At 47.3% G+C, this 20409-nt stretch overlaps 1 protein-coding gene across 4 annotated transcripts in view; it reads left to right on the forward strand.

The window, feature by feature from the left end:
• Positions 1 to 923: 923 nt before the first annotated feature.
• Tgfa (transforming growth factor alpha) overlaps positions 924 to 20409 on the forward strand; it is an 83368-nt gene continuing 63882 nt past the window's right edge. For 3 of the 4 annotated variants that reach the window (XM_087656004.1, XM_087656003.1, XM_087656005.1), the window contains exon 1: positions 924 to 1195. In XM_087656004.1, the coding sequence (XP_087512130.1) occupies positions 1156 to 1195 (40 nt within the window). In that variant the 5' untranslated portion in view covers positions 924 to 1155. 4 annotated transcript variants of the gene reach the window in all.

Below are 20409 nucleotides of genomic sequence, written 5' to 3' on the forward strand. Positions count from 1 at the left end.
CATCCCTGAGACTTTGAGCATCCATCTAAGAAGTCGGCAAGAGAATCCCAAGGCCAACACACCCTACCACCAAGGCTCCGCCTGCTAGGAGAGAGTGGGTCTTCTCTGGAGCAGTTAGATGTCAGGAAGCAGGAGAGGCTAGACTCTGGCTAGTCGTGGTCTCTCTGGGGTTACTGTCCCCTATGTATGCCCCATCCCCCAATACCCACGAACCATCCTTTCTCTACCCAAAGAAGCCTTCCCCCTTCTTGTGTTCCTCTGCCTAGTTCAGATTCAGGGGCCATCTCAAAGACACAACCTCTGAACAGGCCAGCTAGCTGACCCCCACCGCCCGCTCCTCTTTTGTTCCGCACTTAATTGTATCAAAGCCAGTTCTTATTCCGACTCCTGTATCCCCGAAGCAGTGGGACAGAAGGGTTGATGCGTGATTAAGTTCATGGTAGACAGAGATTCCCTGATCTTCACAATGTATCTGGGGACGCAGAGTGGCTTTGCCCCTAGTTGGTGGCAGGTGTCCCGGGGCTGGCATGGATGGGGACACAGGTGGAAATTCGACTTAAATGAGTATTTGGCTGACTATGGAGAAAGCTTTTCTTGGTCAAGTCTTCCCAGGTGGCTGGCTAAGCTCGTGGGTCTCCAGGCTCCTGCTCAAGAGTGTCGTGGAGAAGCCCCTAGCACAGGTGACTAACCTGGGCGACTCCGCTCTGCCGCCTACAGCCTGGACGCGGCTACTGCGCAGGGGACTCGGGCGGCGACCCTGGGCGCGAGCACTGCAGGGAGGTGTCTGAAGCCCGGCGCTTCCTGCCTGGCCCTTGGCCCAGGGTGGTGACTGGCTGTCGCGATCGGGGCGCAGGTCCCCGCCCCCGGCTCCCAGTCCCCACCCCTGCGCCTTCGGGGGCGCCCCAACGCGGGAGGGTGGTCCGCCTCGCCCCGGTCGCCTAAGGCAGAGAGGTGGCGGGAACCTCCACCTCTTTCCCGTTTCCGCCGCGGGCAGCGCGCTGGCCAGTGCCACCGGGAGGCGCGGTCGTCCCTCCGCCCGCGCGCCGGGGGCCGGCCCTGTCGCCTGCGCCTTTTTCCCCCGCGCACACCGCGGCGGCGCGCGGCCACTCGCCAACCGCAAAGAGCGCGGTGGCTGCAGCGCCCTGCGCTCGGAAGATGGTCCCCGCGGCCGGACAGCTCGCTCTGCTAGCGCTGGGTACGTAGGCAACACTCGATGTCCCCGGGCCCGCTCTAGAAAGATTTCTGTGGTGCTCTTGAGTCCGCTTGGGAGAGCAGAAGAGAGGCGGGTGCTTGGAGTGGGTGGGAGTGTACGAGCCACCCGGAGTCACCGAGAACTGTGAAGCGAGGGGGGGACAGTCTTAGCGAGGTGGCCGCCCGGCCATGAGATCCGGCTTGAACTTTACTCTGCGCGGCGTTTGCTCGCCGGTGCCCACGCCCTCCTGCCTACCTGCCGGTCGCCGATCCGGCTTCTCCAAAGCCTCCTGAGCGCCGGTTGTCCCCTGGTGGTCCTAGCCTTAGCATATTTCGTGTCCCGGGGGCGGGAGCCCACGTTGCGCGCCCGCACCCTTCGCCTTCGACTTGAAGCTCTCCTCGGTGTTGGGTGGGTTTGTGATTTTTTTGTGCGGATTAATTGTTCTGTTAATGAGCTTCCCTGGGAGTCTTGGTGTCCCTGTCAGAGAAGGCGGGAGTGACACCTGAGTGTAACCAGTTTCCTGAGTAGATTCTTGGACATAAGCGCGGGTTGGGGGGAGGGGACGAGTGTCCCCTCCCCCACTCCCGGTGTCTGGGTGGTGGGAGAGAATTGCCGCCGTGAAGCTCGCAGGTGTGCGTGAGTGTGTGTGTGTGTGTGTGTGTGTGTGTGTGTGTGTGTGTGTGTTTCCACTCGCAGCGTCTACTCCCAGCTACCGGGTGCAGTCTGTTTGACAGAGCGGACCGAAGTACCCAGGTGTCCCGGACACTGCTGCCTCCTTGTGAATCTTTCTGTCTGATATTTCAGCATTTAAAACCCTGTAAGGAGGCTGAGACTGTAGGTCAGTGGCCAGCGAACTCCAGGCACTAAATCCTGAAAAGAATCCCCAGCACCATGTAAAGCTGTGCTGGTGACCCCGGTGCTCAGAAGGTAGAGGAAATAGAATCATAGTACAATCCTCAGCTTTATAGGGAGTTTGAAACCAGCCTGGGCTATATGAGAACCTGGTTCTAATTATTTATTAATAATTAAAGCCTTATAAAGTAAGATGCTTGCTACGGGATCAAAAGACCCCAGAGGATGTTTGGACCTTGCCTCCCCAAAATATGCCCAGAGCAGCCTGTCATAGCCAAGGTGAGGAAGGGTTCACAGGTCTCTGGCAATCCTGCATTAGAAAGGTTCCCTCTGCAGCAGAAGGGGACACAGTGAGATCCTCCCGGCTTTGCCCTCACCCGAAGTGAGTTAGAAGCAGATTTCCCCACCTTTTGTAAGAACTGCCTTTCAAGTGTATTCTGTCGTTGGTTTTCACTTCACATACAACAGCTTCATAATTCAAAGCTGTGGAACGTGCAGATGGTGGGAAGCCTGCAGGTTGTTTCCCCACCCAAATGTTTATTTTTTTTCCGAATAGTATTACTAACTAGAACCCTGGGAATGCTTGCCGGGTGTTGCCAAGCAGTTCATTCACCCATTTGGCTTGCACGCTCACTTCATGAGGAAGCCATCCTGTCCCCATTTCACAGACAAAGAACGGTGCAAAGAGCCACTGTCCTAGGCGGGCCGGCCTTATTAAAGACCAAGGAGTGCAGATGTGGAAGGTCACAACACGTGTGGTCAACATATTAGTCCCATCTCTGGGGTTGGGGATGTGACTTTGAGGAGAGACGGTGTGAGAAACCCTAGAACTCACTGTTCGATTTCTTGTGGTTGAGCTCTATGGTGATGAGATGGTTTATTCAGTGTGAATGAGATAAGTGGTTTCTCCAGGCGGCTGTTGACAGCGGTGCTCTCCCAGCCCCTTTAGCTCGCAGTATGGAGCAGACCCCACACTGTCACACTGTCATTTTCTCCCTGCCTGAGTGCTTCATCCAGCTTCTTCTGTGCACCCTTCCTTGAAAGAACACAGAGGGGAAAAAAAAGATAACCGTATGATCGACCAATCTCTAAAAGCTGACCTGTACCATCCCAGAAAGGGTAGTTTAAAGTGGGGGAGGGGATCAATTCACAGCAGTGAGGATCCCGTTTCATTCAATATTCTTTAAAAGACAAATCACAGCCGTTAGGTTTGTGCCTTTACTCAAACGGCTGCCTCCCACACGTCTTTAATTTGCGGTATTTCCTCTGAAGCTCTTTGCCTCTCTGATTTTTCTTAGACAGCTCCAGGCAAATCAGCCAGTGTTACATCGATAAACACAGTCCAAAAAAAAAAAAAAAAAAAATCCAACCTAGGCTAATCTGAGAGCGACCTGGCTGTCTGTAGAGGCTTAGGATTGGATCCTGACACTTTTTCCTGTTCTGGGGGACAATGTGGAGAATGTGGCCCTAGTGCAAACTTTGGAAATCTTATCCAGGTTCCTTCGTGGCAGCCTCCCCAGGCGGGGCTCTCCTGTGCATGGTACCTCCTCTGTGCCAAGGGAACAAGAGGTTAGGTTCCTGGCATTAGATCACCTTTCTGTGCCTTGTTTTTGTCTGTGAAATGGGTATGTTAAAAGGAATCTTGGGTAGATTTGATACCTGCAGATTAATGTCTGGTATGTAGTCAGAGCTTAATTAACCTTAATGCCACCCCTCCCTTTGTTGTTGGTTGTCGGGAGCCCCAGAGAATTCTAGATGTCACGGCAGGTTATGTGGGTTCTATGACCCACAGATCACCAGCTGAGCCTCAAGCTCCTCGACCTTTCTCTGCCAGGAACCCTACCTGAGTGATTTCTAGTCAGTGTCACCTGGGAGACAACAGATTCAAGCAAACCTAGGCATTCTTAGGTACATTGCAAATCCTTTTTATGTCAAGCATTTATGCCTACTCTGAAGTCCTGAGTGGCCGGCTGTTTTCTCTCCTGTAAAATGGGAATGACAAAGCCAGCCCCGCCTCCCAGGCTGCTAGGAAATCAGATGAGATGGTCAACAGATTTACAAACCATAAAGATAATCGGGCTGGGGGGGGTGTGGCTCTGGTAAAGCCATTTGCCTGGCATCACAAAGCCCCACCACTGCAAAGGAAATAAGGTCATGCTGAAAATAAAATTGATTTTGGTGACAGAGATGGGCTCTGTAGTGTAGAGATAAGGCTTGTTTAGCTTCCCATAGATGAAGGCTGCCTGTAGACCTCAGGGAAGGCTGTCGTGGACAGAGGGGTAATCGTTGAGGTTTATGCTGAGGTGTTTTAGGGGGGTTTTCCTTATGTGGAAATGTCTGTCTTTCAGGCTTCCACTGTCTGCCTGAGGCAAACTCATGCCTTCCGTAATGGGCAGTTAGGGTGTGCTCACCAGCAGTGAGGGCTGGAGAGGTGTGGATAGATGTTGGCAAGCCTGCTGACCCCGTTTTGCTCTTCCAACATTTGGTCTCCTCAGGACAAGGTGATCTTTCTCTAAGTAATGTCTCCTACAAGGGAGACTTTTCTTATAGGAGTAAATGATGCTTTGCGCTATTGTTGCTATGGTAACACATGACAAACAGATGACTTTTCCATTGGCCTGATCTCCAAGGACCTTTGCAATATGTGTTTGGAACGAGGCCCTAGTCACCACACTGCCCTCTAAAGCAGGCAGGCATCAGGTCATCCCACACTAGAAACCTTACTAACATCTTCTACACCGGTATGCTTATGTCAGAACCATCTGGAGGCCTGGTGAGCACAGGTGGAGGGGCCTGCGTGCTCAGCAAGTTCCCAGGTGTGACCCGTGTGGCTGGAGGGACTCTTCAAGAACCCCTGCTCCTCATGTGCTTTGGGGACCTTCTGCCTCCAAGCCTTCCTCATGGCTGTAAGCGAGGCTGCTGCTGACTCCGAAGCTCTCATTAGAGCTGCTCTGGCCTGTACTGCCAGCCGGGGCAGAGTTGGAACCTCACCGAGAGTTCCCAGTTCTGCTTTGCCTTCAGCCTGTGCTGTTAAACGTCAGCTTGCAACACCAGCCATTTCACTCTTTCCAGTTTCAAAGTTTTATTTATTTTTATGTGTACGGTGTTTTGCTTGCATGTATGCCTGAGCACCGCGTGCGTGCAGGACCCGAGGAGGCCGCAAGGGTGTCATACTCCCTGGAACTGGAGTTACAGAGGATTGTGAGCCACCATAGGGGTGTTGAGAATTGAACCCACATTCTATCAAGAGCATCTAGCAGCTCATGTTAGCTTCCTTGTTAATTGCAAAAATGACTTACTATACAGCCTTTTCAAATATTTCTGATCATATTGTTGTAAGATATAAACTTTATTCTGTTATAAAGAGTGATACACACACACACACACATGCTCCCTTGACCCACACATTCATGTCTAGGTATCCCACCTCTCTCTTTAGGGTACAACTCACTATGTAGACTTGGGTGGCCTTGAACTCACAGACATCTGCCTGCTTAAAGGCAGGCGCCACCACCCTGGCTAATTCTTTCAAGCATTATGAATGTGTTATATTAAATACAACTTGAGAAATAAAAACTGAAGCTGGAGATTTAGCTCAGTGGTTAAGAGTACTGGCTGCTCTTCGGTAGGACCCAGGTTCAATTCCTAGCATCCACAGAGCAGCTCACAACTGTCTGTAACTCCAGTTCCAGGGGATCTGACAGTCTTACAGACATTCATGCAAGGAAACCGATAACAATAAAAATAATTTAAAAAAGAAAGAAAGGAAATAAAAACTGTTCCCTGGGACTAGGAAAAGCCAGAAAGTTACTAAAACCTAACTGTATTCTACTTAATACTGGTTTGCTTGTTTTAAACCTGAAAAAACATTTTTTTAATTATGGAGTCATGTCTTAGTCTAGTGAATTCTGCACTCTACTGCATCTAGTATTTTTGGAGGGGTAGATTGACAGGCTCTTCTGTGGAACCCAGGGATGTGCCATCTCCTGCCTCTGCTTCCTGGGAGCTGGGATCACAGATGTGTGCTGCCTTGGCTGGTTTTGCATTCCATTGCTTGGAAACCTCTCACCACAAAGGGCTTTCAGTTCACACCACTTGAGCCTTTGGCCTTCCAATTACACCACGATGGTCGAGACTTCCTCAAAGAGAAATTGGATGAGGCCGCTTTAGCCTGCTGGTGCTTGGCTGTTGATTTTAATCTCCCCTTGTTCACCTTTTCTGCCTGGAAAACCAATGGCAGGAGCCTCAGCCTGACAGACAGTCTGCCTTGGATCATGTTAGCCAGGGTCTCGTTCCTCTTCTCTGATGATCTCGGGCTCCATGCTCTTCATCTCATACCTGTCAGCATGACCTCATGGAATGTCTACCCAGGACACTCAAATAGATCTCGGTTGCCAAACACCAGCCCAGTTGTCAACATTCATCCCAGACAGCTCTTTATTTGATAATCAAGGGCGGGGTGGCTGCGTGCAAATCCCATGTCACTAGTGCCACTCTTCTTTGGGATGTTGTTTTCCTGCTGTCTTAAAAAACAGATTATGGGGCCAGTGAGATGAATCTGTGGGTAAAGGGGGTTGCCATAAAAGCTTGATGAACTGAGTTCAATTCCCCAAACTCACAAAAGATGGGAGAGCTGGAGAGTCTTCTAAAAGTTGTCCTCTGACCTCCATGACGATGCCACATGGAGGGTGTGTGTGTGTGTGTGTGTGTGTGTGTGTGTGTGTGTGAGTTTGTGTGTATGTGTGAGTGTTAGTGTATGTGTGAGTGTGTGTGTATGTGTGAGTGTGTGTGTATGTGTGTGTATGTGTGTGTATGTGTGAGTGTGTGTGTATGTGTATGTGTGTATGTGTATGTGTGTGTATGTGTGAGTGTGTGTATGCGTAAGTGTGTGTCTGTGTATGTGTGTGTATGTATGTGTGAGTGTGTGTGTGTGTGTGCACTTACACATACATAAAAAAATTCTGGCATGTCTTTATGATTGCAAAAACTGTTTTTTTCCTCTGGACTATTTGGAAAATTAAGAGGAGTATGAGAGGTATTTGGATAACCACCACAACATAACCACAATTAACACTGCATTCAAGCTCACTGCAGGAGTCTGGGTCAGTGTTAAGAGAGTATACAAAACCCAATGGGCTCATGATATTTTTATTTGTTTGAGTAGGTTGATCGTTTATACACTTTGATATGACTCTCAAGTGATGTATACTAATGTGTAGTCTCTCTCTCTCTCTCACGCACGCACGCACACACACACACACGCGCACACACACACACACACACTTTTTTGAGGTCACTGTGGTCATAGTATCTGATCAGTTACAAGTGGGCATAACTTGAGAATGCACCCCACCCCACTGTTCTCTCCCGTGCTTGTAAACCAGCAGGGAGAGAAAGGCGAAGATGCTGCTTGCTGAACTGTTGGGATGCAGGAGTTATTAAGTGAGTTATCCTCCTCTTTGTCGTCACGGCTGTGACTCACTGGGCAGCTGCTTAATGAGGGTTTTCACAATACGCTCAGACTTGAAAGGTGAGTTCCTGAGCTGAATGTATGGTGCTGTGCCTTGGTTCAAAATAGTCTTTTGAAAATTTTTGTGGTAATAAGGATTGGACTCAGGGCCTCATGCGTACATCCTCAGGCACTGGTTAACTTTTAATAATAATCATATTAAATTTATTAAATTTGTAATGTCTGAAGTCTAGAAAGTCAGAGCTGGAGAGGTGACTCAGTGGTTCATCTGCTGCTCTTACAAGGAACCCAAGTTCAGTTCCCAGCACCACCACAGCTCACAGATCACTGCCACCAACAATCCCAGCTCTATAACCCCAGATGAAGGGACTCTGACATCCTTTTCCGGCCTCTGTTCATATATCCACATGGAAACACACATATGCATAAACAAATAATAATTAAAGTCAAGAAAGACAGCCCAGACAACAGGCATATTTCCACAGAAATGCTGGATTCATCTTTGATTTTTAAGATAAATTCCCAGAAACTGACTGTGCTTCTGCCTCGTTCCCAGAGGCCCGCTTTCTTTGGTCTTCTAGAACATCACAGATTAAACATTTGTTGGAGGAAAAGATCTCAGCCAAGTCCTCGGATTTGCCATTTAGTGGGGCGAGTCCATGCACACACTCGCACACTGGCTCTTTGTTGCCTCCAAGTATCAGTATTAACATTTTTATAGTGGCTTTGAATCGATCGCTCATTCTTTTCATGGCTCTTTAGGAGAAAGCATTTCCCCTCACAGCCACGTATTCCAAGACTCTTCTTCATCCCCACCTCGTACTATTCTGTTTAGGGCATCTGGATGTGTGTGACACAAATGAGCTTCTGTTCTATGTTGTAACAGACTTTGCCAACTCTAAGAGGCTTTCAGTGGATTCCTTTAGAGTTTCAGGTAGATGATTATGTATTCTTGATTAATAAAACCCACCATTGGCTTTCCGAATTCTTAGCTGTTGCTTCTATCTTCCTTTTACTCTATGGTGCCAACTGGGATTTTAAGAACAAGATTTAAAAGGTTTAGTTGCTTTTGATTAGTTAATTAATCAATGCTCACCTGACACAGTGTGAACGTGGAGTCGGGATCTGACGCCCTCTACTGGTCTCTATGGGTACCCACATATACAGCACATGCATACACATAGGAAGTTACAACCACCTGTGGATGTGGAGATTAAAGGACAATTTGTGGGTGTCAGCTTTCCCCACTGTGTGGGTCCTGCAGCTCAAAATCAGGCTTGCAGGTGTGGTAGCAAATACCCCGTCAACCCATCTCTTTGCCCCTGAAAAACATTTTTTTTAAAGAGCAGTAGATATTCTTGGGTATTTTTTATAGGTTTACATTTATGCATTTAACAGTTAAGTATGGGAAAGAGTTTTTGGTTTTATATATGTTTGGCATATCTATAGAGTGCGTGTTTTATAACTCACTAGGATCCAGCATTTTTCGTCTCTTGGTTTACAAAGCAAGAAGAGATAATGTGAGCTGAAGTTCAAATGTTTGACTCCATTATGTTAAAACAATCTTTCAAATCTTGAAATAAATGTCATCATCAGTATAACATTACTCTCTGTGAATATTGCTATATAAATGTAATATATAAATATATAAATACATCCACTGTGAAGTGTCTCTGCATTTGTTTTTTAAGATTTATTTGTATGTGTATGTGTGGTCCCATATGCCATATATGTGGGTACCCACAGAGACCAGTAGAGGGCGTCAGACCCCCTGACACCAGAAATTACAGGGGGTTGTGTATGCATGTGCTGCAGTTAAGCAGCCAGTACTCTTAGCTGCTGGACCATCTCTAACCCTACCACTCCTTCCTCGTTTCTGTTCTCAGGTTTTGGCATCAGCTTTAAGTATACTTTATAAAACAGATTTTAAGGATCCCATGTTTTTAGGCTGAAGGTTGAAGTAATAATAGAAACTGGAAATCCCATGGAAGAGTAAAGTGAATGGCCAATCCATGTGGCTCCAGATCCTTCTTCTGTAGTTGGTTCCAGGTTCCTATTTGTAAGAATGGCCCCCATAAGCTCATATATTTGAATGTTAGTCACCAGGGAGTGGAATTGTTTGAAAGGATTAGAAGGATTAAGAGGTGTGGCCTTGTGGAGGAAGTGTGTCATTAGGGGTGGGCTTTGAGGTTTCAAAAGCCCATGCCTGTCTCTCCCTCTCCCTACTGCCTTTCCTCCTCCTCCTCCTCCTCTTCCTCCTCCTCCTCCTCCTCCTCCTCCTCCTCTTCCTCTTTCTCTCTCTCTCTCTCTCTCTCTCTCTCTCTCTCTCTCTCTCTCTCTCCCTACCCTCCCCCCATGGAGCAGGCTATAGCTCTCAGCTACTGCTCCAACACCATGAGCAGTGTTACCATCCTCCCACCATTCCCCAATTAAATACTTTCTTTTGCAAGAGTTTCCTTGGTCATTGTGTCTCTCCACAGCAATAGAACACAGACTAAGACACTATTTCTTAAGCCAGCTTTTATAATTATGACTTTTGTTTAGACTCTATTCAACTCGAATTTCTAAAACTTTAGAATGGATTTAGGAATAGAAACTGCCCTTAGAATAAAGTAAAACAAAGTGAACACTAGGACCCCTGAATAAAATGGATTTTAAAATTTGTTTCTCTTTATATTGAGGGAAGAAATGTCTTTTAAATCATTAAGTAAAATTCAAGGGAAGTTTTCATAGCTGATGTTCTTCCCATAAGTCCAGGTAAGCAACCGTTTTCTTTATACAGAGTACTTAATGGAGTTGTTATCCATCTACTGATTTGAAGGGCGCCTGGCAAGATGGTGTCCAGCAGAGACCGATAAATAACACATGTATGCTTTAAGCCTGAGTGTCTATGTGCTGTTACATGTGGAGGTCAGAGGTCACCTTTGGTGTCATTTGCTAGGAGCCAATCTACCTTGAATTCTTTCAAGTTATTCTAGATTTTATTTTTATTTTATGTGTGAGTGTGCACCTGCTTTTATGTATGTGTGGGCAGTGCCTGTCAAGACCAGAAAGGGGTGTCCTCTCCCCCTGGAACTAGAGTTACCAGATGCTCAGGAACTGCCATTTTGGTGCTGGAAACTGAACCTGGATCTTCTGGAAGACAGTGAAGCTCTTCTTACTGAGCCATCTCTCTAGCTTGTGTTTTGAGACAGGGTTTCTCTTACTGTCCTGATGTTCACCCATTGGGCTGGGCTGGCTGGCCAATAAGCCCCAGGAATCCTCCTGCTTCTACCTCCCCATCACAGAAATCACGTGTGTGCATTACCAAGCCTGGCTGTTTTTACACGGGGGTTCTGGAGTGAATTGAAGTCTTCAGGCCTGCAAGGCAGAACCTTTGCCAACCAAGCCATCGTCTCAGTCCCACCTTAAGCTTTAAAAGGCTTCCTGTTGTCTCCAAACGCTGCTGTGCCTATGAGATGCCACCATAGCACAGCCAGGGTTGGGATGCGGGGTTATTGTTAGCTTTGTTTTTCTGTTTAATTTCTTTTATTTTTGTGATTGGCACTTCCAGGCACAGATATTAGGCCCTTGAAGCGAGAGCCTGTCTTCAGCTTGGGTTCTTTGGGGCCTTTCATAAGAGTCTGAATGAGGTAAACCAGCAGTTCTCTGGGCACCAAGAGGGCAGCCATGTCTTCACCAGGTCATTGTAGCCAAGCTAAAGCATTTTCTGTGTCATTCCTGTACCCATGAGAGGTTCCAAGGATTAGCTGGCTACATGGGATTCAGAACACAGTGACACAGGACCCGCCACCAATGATGAATGAGAGGCTGGCAGCCTTGGCAGTTGACCAGAAACTCTCAGACTCAGGAGACTTTTGTTGGCTTTAAAGAAAGCCAAGGAGCTGTCCTTGTGTGATAGCGGAACAGGACCTGTCCACTGACCTGCCACCGAGCTTGAGGTTTGAACCCTTCTGGCTGGCACGGGTGTCTGACCGACTGGTTTTGAACCATGGAAAGGTGTCCTCAGGCCTGTCTGTGAGCTATACTTGCAGCAGATTGAAACAGTGACAGATGTTTTAGGCGCATTGCAGACCTGGGTGTTATAATTGAGGTGCAGGGGGATGAGTCATGGGTCCCCACACTGGGATGAAAGCTGGCCTGGAGCCTGATCATTTTTTCAGGGATGTGAGGTCAGCTCATAGATCATGCAGGTGAAGACTCCCTCTGGATTTAGACTCTCTCTCGGCCTCACCCTCCGCTTCCCTGCCCTCTAAAGGAAACCCTCAATACACACATCCCCGGTGCTAGGTGAGGTATAGGCCACTTCCAGGTACTTGTGTCCCTGTGGCTGTCACCTCCCAGGTGGGCTGGCCAGGACCTCTCCTCTGCCATCCTCATTAAGACCTGCTGAGTCTTTTTCCAAAAGGAAACAGAAACAGAAATCTACAAACAAGGGAATCTAAAAGCACTCCAACATGACTCTCAGACACCCTCAGCTTACTGAGTTTTACTACCCGCCCCTTTCCTGGACAGTGAACATAGATATTTGTAAATTGACCTGTTTTCCATCAAAAGTGCCACTTAGGAGATTGTGTTATAAAATCCGCCACTCACAGTGCACAAGGACACTTCTCCTGCAAATGTACAGATACGGCTAAACGTCCACCCGATGGCCATTAGGTGTTCTGTCACGTCCATCATTTATTATCTGCCCCCTATTGACATGGACACGGGGATTTTTGAAGCTTTTAAATATGCAAACCTGAGAATACCTGGAGTTAAGTTGTGAGCCCCCCAAGACAGGCACTTGAAAGCCAACCCAGGTCCACTGCCAGAGCAGCCAACTTCGTAACTACTCAGCCCTCTCTCCGGCCCCCAAGAGTCACAGTCGTTCCTCTTAATGTGATCTGACAACCTGGCTTCCAGAAAAGCTGAACACACTCGCCTTTCCACCACCCGTGTGTGAATGCCCACGTCTCGGGCGGCAGAGTGGTCTGTGGTGATTACGGTCATTTCTAAGTCACACGAAATGTGACCAAACTGTTTCCTTCCTCGCTCAGGATTTCAGCACGGCTGAGCTGATTTTCTTGTGTCTGTGTTGGGGTTGGCTGTTTTCTTATTGACCTGCAGACAGTTTTCTACACTGCCCATCAAGTATATTTTCCATCCTGTCTTGTAGATGTGTGTGTTGTTTTTTAGACCTACAAATCTGTAGCATCATCTTTGTTTTGGTTTACGAGGGCTTGGAATCTGCTCATAACTCCTGGGTGCTTTCTGCTGTGGTGAAGCCCAGAGCAGAGGGTATGAAGGGGTTTTCTACAGCAATGCCAAGTGTTATTTTCTTTTGGGCTTTTTCATTTGCTGGTCTGAATCTTCATTCTTTTGGAAAATGTGTTTGGGTTTGAGGTCAAAGTCGAATGTTTTTCATTTTTGTCAAATAATGCCTCTGCTGTTCGCCGGCCGCTGGATGATTTCTTCTGCGTTTATTGGTTTCAAATTCCATTTTGCCAATTCATCCGTAGGAGATGTGGGTCTGTCTGTGGGACAGAACTGTGGGGTTTGTTCTGTCCCACAATTCTGAGGACTGAGGTTATAATATACCACCCTTGTAGGGACTGGAGTGCATGATTGCTCCCGGGAACTGGGTCATGACCGAGAACTGGAAGGTAACTGTGCATCACAGAGGATGCCCTCCCCTGCACACCCTTGTGATGAGAGTTCCATCTCCTGCCACCTCCATGGTGCTGCAGGGGGGCCTCCCGTACTTCTCCTGGAGAGAGCAGAATCACTTCACCCTGTTGTTTAGCTAGAATCTGGTGGACACCGGGTCTCACTGCCCTGAACGACCAAGGGGACATCCCTGCTAGCCTTTCTTAATGATGGGCTTTCTGGGAATTGAAAGCCATGTGCCAGGCCTGCCATCCTCTATGGGACATTCTGGAGGACTGAAACTGTCTTCCTTCCCATTTTCTCCTCAGCTGAGAGCACGCAGCATCTGCCCCGGCATACTTGAGACCTCAGCCCAACCTGGTACATCTTGCTGGAACATGGGTTTAGTTGGGCATTCAAAGGAAGGGAATGTAAGCAGCTTAAGCCATGACACTGTTTTCTATGTTAAAACAAATTCAGACATTAGTGAAAGGAGGGCAAGACTGAAAACACTAAAGTTGGCTTTTAGGTTAAAACAAGACTTCAGGAAAAATATCATCTCCTGCCCCAGCCAGGTTAGTTACAAGACTCAGGATAGACATGGGGCTCAACTCTTTGCAATTCAGGGAGTGCTGGCAGAAATTTTGGAGACATCTCATCTGCTACATGAATGACTAACTTTCGGACACCTAGAGGGAAACACTAACCAAAACGAAGTTATGATTCTTCTGCTCATTTGGGATTTTGCATCTCTCCCCCTCCCCCTCCCTCTCCCTCTCTCCCTCCCTCCCATCCCCTCCCCTCACCTCTCCTCATCCCTTCCCTCATCTCTTGAGATGAAAGCCCGCAGAGCCTGTGTGGGGTGTCAGTCCGTTCTACAGCTCTCCCTCTGAGTACTGCTCTCTTGGAATCCTACACACTTCAATGAGCCGAATCTTCACTTGCTTCAAAATACACTTGGCTCCTCTCAGCATTACTGCTTTGATCCATGCTTTGTTTAGGAAACATGTTGTCCCAATCCCCAGGACTTTGGGGATTTCCAGCTATCTCTCAAACACTTTTATCACTTTTTAATTATGTGCATGTGAGGCACCGGTGGTGTGCACTCTCGTGCACTGTCCACAGAGGCCAGAGGTGTAGCGTCTTCTAGGGCTAAAGTTATAGGTGATGGGAGCTGAACTCAGGTCCTCTGCAAGAGCAGCAAGGCCTCCTACTTGCTGAGCCATCTCTCCAGTCCTCTAGTCATTTGCCTTGTGTTGATTTCTGATTCCATTGGTTTTATCTAATGTCTCGGAATGTGGTCCATCCTGGTGGGCGCTCCACGTGGGTGTGGGAAAGTCGTGTATTTGGCTCTTGTTTTCAGAATCATCAATAGATGTTCTTAGATCAATTGATTGATGGCAATTTCTTCTGAGACAATGTCTCATGTAGCCCAGGCTAGCATTGAATTTGTTATGTAGCTGAGGCTGGCCTTGAACTTCTGATCCTCTTGCCCCTCTCTCCCTCCTAAGTGCAGAGACTGCAGTGTGCACCACCACAGCAAGTTTATTCAGAACTGGGAACAAAGTCAAGGATTCACCCGTGTTAGGCAAGCCCTCTGTCAACAAAGCTGCATCACCAGCCTGACTGGTAATCTTTTTAGATCAACACTGTCTTTGTTGGTTTCTGGTCTAGGATCTTCAAAGTGTCTAACTGCCACAGTGACTTCGACGTCTCCTTTCGATTCACTAATTTTTGGTATATGGACTCTGACCCTGCTGCTGGGTACACATTTCATCTCTGGAGCCTGAGGGGCTATTTCAGGGTTTACCAGTGCTGAGTCCTACCCAGGATGGACGTTTCCACGGTCACCTGTGAGGGGGGTTCAGTGAGTCCAGTTCCCTCCTCTATTTTTATGTTCTTTGGAAAGAGAGAAAGAAAGAAAGAAAGAAAGAAAGAAAGAGAGAGAGAGAGAGAGAGAAAGAAAGAGAGAAAGAAAGAAAGAAAGAAAGAAAGAAAGAAAGAAAGAAAGAAAGAAAGAGAGAAAGAAAGAGGTAAAAGGTCTTATCCCAGCTTCCTGGACTGAGGCTCTATTCAGGTGAAGGTTGTGGGATAACGGACCAGTTCTGCACGGGTGAACCACTTGAAAGCTAAGAGACGCACCCTTAGGAAAACAACATCAACTCATTATGTAACGTGAGCTCGGTTTCCTCTGAACAGCCTCTTTCCCATAGTGTGCAATGAGTGGAAATAAGCAAAACAGCCCTTTCAACTAAATTGGATTTTCTGGACTTCAGATTAAAGGGAAGCAATGAGCTCTCGGAGCTCCCATCCCACATAGGATGCATCTACGTGACCAAGCAGCCTCTGTGATTTCTGTGGCCCAATTCTAATGTGCCATTTGGTACTTAACTTACCCAACATAGCTATTTCAGCCATGGTGTATTATAGAGCCAGTGACATGATCACAAACATAAAGTTGGCCAGCATAAAGCAGAGAGGCGTCTCACGGATTATCACTGCCCTTGGCGTATAACTGTGTATTGGGCTGGGCTTGATGACATTGCAAAGAGAAGGATGACCTAACCCTGGCTCCCAAAAAATGGCACATGTGAGTACAGGGGCTTTTACAAAAGGACATAGGGACCAGGCCCAGAGGAGTCGTGAGAGTGCTGAGGAGACAACACCCACTCTTAGAAGGGGCTGGCATTCCTTAAGTCCTCCAAGTGCTCCACCTGTTATACAAACTCACCGGCCCCACCTAGCCGTTCTGTGAGACATGGCAGCTCTCCCATTTTCATAGATGAGGAAACTGAGGCACACACACACACATATACACACATACAAACACATACATACATACACACATACACACACATATACACACATACATACACACACATACACATGCACACATACATACATACATGCACATACATACATACATACATACACACACATACACACATACACATGCACACACATGCATTCACACACATACACACATACACACACATACACATATATACACACATACAAACACATACACACACATACACACATACATACATACACATACACATGCACACACATGCATTCTCACACACACACACATACACACATACACACATACACACACATATACACACACATACACACATACACACACATATACACACATACACACACATATATACACACATACACACACATATATACACACGCACACACACATATACACACATACATACACACACATATATACACATACATACATACACACATGCACACACACATATATACACACACACATACATACACACACATACACACACACATACACACACACATACACACACATACATACACACATACACACATACACACATGAATTCACACACACACACACACACACACACACACACACACGGAAATTTTCTCAAGCTACTGTAACCAGCAAGTGCCAGAACCAGGATGTGGGCCATTGTACGCTGTCCTGTCCCCACCCCACTGTTTCAGTTGTCTGCATCAGGTCGCAGAGGGCCATGCAGGCTGAGGCACTAGGTACTGAGGGCTATAAAGGCTGAGGCCTTGTTGTGGAATGTGGTGAGGGCTGAGGCCATGTCTTAGAGTGCACTGAAGGCTGTGGGGGCTGAGGATCTGCCATGAGGCCTGTGGGAGCCCAGGCCCTGGTCATATGTAAGGTGTCGGTCGTGTACGAGGGGCCATCGTTTGGCTGACTTTGGTCGGTGTTGTCAGGCTCTCAGACTGCCATTCCCTGCATTTGCATCACGCAGATCATCCTGTGGGTCGCCATGCTAGATATGAAGGACAGTGGTGGTGGTGGTGGTGGTGGTGGTGGTGGTGGTGGTGGTGGTGGTGGTGGTGGTGGCGGCGGCAGCGGTGGCAGAGGCTGCGGCTGCGGCTGCTGCTACTCAGACAAGTGAGTACCATAAAGAGGCACAGCAGAAGCTTTCTCCTCCTGTGTGGGGTTCAGGCTCAGATGACAGAAGCTCACCTAAGGTCCCATTTGAAGTGTGTATTTTGCAGAGGAAACATATAGTAAATCCGTTAGTAGGATCCTGTTTATCCTTCTACCCTGAATCCTTCCAAAGGTGTTTGCTTGGAAGGATGTTCTCTTTCACTGGCTTCTACAATCTGCCATCACCACCCTCCCCTCCCCAGCCCCCCAATCCCCTACCCCTCTCCTCGCCCAACCCCTAAACCTTTAGTCAATCATAGCGGAAGCAACTCTAACGCCTTCACGTGAACACTCGTAGTTCCTCACAGTCCAACTAAAGATAGAACCTGTATTAGCGGGTTTGCCAAAGGCTGCCTCTCTTTTAGCCTCTTCACCCCCAACCCTTGTGACGCCCTGTGCCCAGGGAAAGCACAGGCACTGCTGTTGCCTTGAGCAGCAGATGAGAACAAAGGAACATGTGCTACTCACGCCTACACGGGAGCGTCGTCCAGGTGGTGCCTTTTCTTTCCTTTTTTTTTTTGGACATGCTGTGTCCTCAGAATAGACAGACAGTGTAGTATGTGATTCATGTCGGCGCCACATATGGGCATCCTACAAATATTTGTTAAAGCCGATCAGGGTTTTTGCTTTGGTCTTTGGTTATTCTTGATTTTGTTTTTATTTCTTGTTTGTTTCTTTAAGCACATGTTGGCAAATCATGAAGAGGATGGACCTCTTCACAATGAGTGAGCATCTTAAAAAGAATAGGATTCTTGGGATAGGAGAGATGGCTCACCAGGTGAGAGCATGTGTGGATGTTCAGATTACTAAGTATCCATAGAGATGGCTATGAGACCCTGTAACTTCAGTTGCAGGGGCATCTGACGCCCTCTTCTGGCTTCCACAGGCAGTGTACTGTCTCTCTCTCTCTCACACGCACACACACACACACACACACACACACACACACACCACCAAATTTAAAAATAATAAAAATAAATCATTTTTTAAAAGTATCGATTATTGGGTCTAGTAATCCATTTCTGGAGATTTATCTATAGGAATATAATAAAAACTTGCCAGTAATTATATGCATGTATGCACTTGGTCATATACACACATGCACACTAAATAAATACATAAATGAATAAACAAACCTTTAAGATTCGAGTCTTATACCTGCTTATAATTCTGAGGAGGCCAAGGTGGGAGCACTAACAGCTTAAGGCTAACCTGGGCTACACAGTAAGTCCTTCCATCTCATAAAAGAAAAGGTCTACATCATATTTAAAGGACCTTACCAGGGAGTCATTCTCTGGAACAATCTCCCTTAAGTTAAACATTTGCTTAAGATAGGCTGTGTCTACTGCAAAGGTAAGAAGTTGGCTTGCTGGTGGCTGTGGACAGATCCCACTCTGGTGGCTCAGTGGGGAGAGAGGAGCCATTGTCAGGAGAGGACACCAGCCTCTGGAAGATGTGCATGCTCCTTCTACAAATGCCACTCCGCCACAGCAGGGGTCTGCCCCACCCCTCCAAATCTGCAGGTTTGCCCCATGATTCTGCCAACATCTGTGGTCTTTATTAGGGTCTGTGTTTCTCTATGACCTACTTCCTGTCACTTCTTCTTGGCCTGATTGATGCATCTTCCTGAAGGGAGGAAGAGGCTTGACTTTTAGGAATAGAACAGCTCCCATTAGTTGAAGCCTTCTGTCATTTCAGCCTGTTCCTTTGAACCCAAACAGTACAGGGCTGGCAACTGCTAGAACAGGAAGAAGACAGGACAAGATAAGTCTCACTTCCAACAGGGAGAAAAGCCAGAGGCTTCATAGCTGAGATGCTTGAAAGACCGAGAACACAGCTTCCCTGTTGGCTCCCGTCCTCTGTGGAGAATGCCCAAGAGGCCAGAGAGCAGCCCGCAGCCAGACATAGTCTGTAGGCCAAGGATAGAGACAGACTGTCCAAGGACAGGCTTTATCTGAACCTCAGCCTTGAGAACAGGATTGCTGTCAGGTGGGGGCTCAATTCCCATCCCAAATATGAGATGTGACATATGTCTTCCCTTGTGAGTGGGCCTGGTGTCTACACGACGGTTCACCCCATCTTGACTAGACTGGCACTCGTCTCTGGAGTTACCAATCACACACACACACACACACACACACACACACACACACACACACACACACACAGGCTGGGAATAACCTAGCCAAAGATGCTTTCTGGGGCCGTGGTGACCTCTGACTCAGCAGAGAGTAGACAAAAAGTGGATGAATGGCCTTGAAGATAAGGTCATTTGCTTTTTGTGTGGAAAAGCGTGCACAAACTCCGAAAGATCATTTGAAAGTGCAGAGCAATGCTCTTGCTCCCTTAACTCGTGGCTGCTTCAGTTCTGTGCACAAAGATTTCAGGGGATGTTTCACCTGTGCTGGTTGTCACCTGAGGAGCTATTTTCAGAGATGTCAGGAGTTTTCTGAAAATCTCATTCTATAAAAACCTTTTCTTTGGGGAGATGAGGAAATTTGCATGAATCACTATCGCTATTTGGTCCCAGCAGCTCCCGTGTTGGGGCGGGGTTAGTAAATTCCTCTTTCAGTTTATAGTTAAATTGATGGGTATCTGGATGACCCAGTCTGTCTGATGATATAAGGGACAGGTGACTTTCTTCTGTTTTTATGCTCAACTTTCATGGTAATTCTGCACAATTGGCCAGCATTTACCCCCAGAGGCTTTCTCCAATCTTCCTCTTCCCTTCCCCCTCCATATCTGACTCCCATGCCATCATGGCAGCAGATAGTTATTGCCTTAGCACACTTGGGAAACAGTTTCATCTTCTAGGCCAACTATGATCTCTTGGATATGACTGCTTAGAAGGTTCTGGGAGCTGTAGTTGAATTCAATGGGAATTCTGTGATTGATTAGTAATGTCTGCTGGGGATCCAGCATGGAGGTATCTCTATGTATGTAACCTATTTGTATCATTGGTCAAGATGTTGGTCCATTTTTCTTAGAATGAGAAAAAAAGATGTATTTCCTAGGCCTGGAAGTATTCTTACTTATGCTTCTTATTTTTGATGCATTTCTTGTTTGTTCCTTGGTTGCAGTGATTAAATGCTGACCAAAACAAACTTAAGGAGAAGAGATTTTTTTCTCTCTACAACTCCTGATTACAGTCTATCACAGAAAGAAGGCAAGGCCAAAACAGAAACCACAAAGGAATATTTCTTACTGGCTTACTCCTCAAGGCTTGTTCAGATACCTTTCTACTATAGTCCAGACCCCACTGCCCAGGAATGGCATAGTTCACAGTGATATGGGCCCTCCCAC

Source organism: Rattus norvegicus, chromosome 4, assembly GCF_021556685.1.
Source record: "Rattus norvegicus strain SHRSP/BbbUtx chromosome 4, alternate assembly SHRSP_T2T, whole genome shotgun sequence".
NCBI classification, from domain to species: Eukaryota; Metazoa; Chordata; class Mammalia; order Rodentia; family Muridae; genus Rattus; species Rattus norvegicus.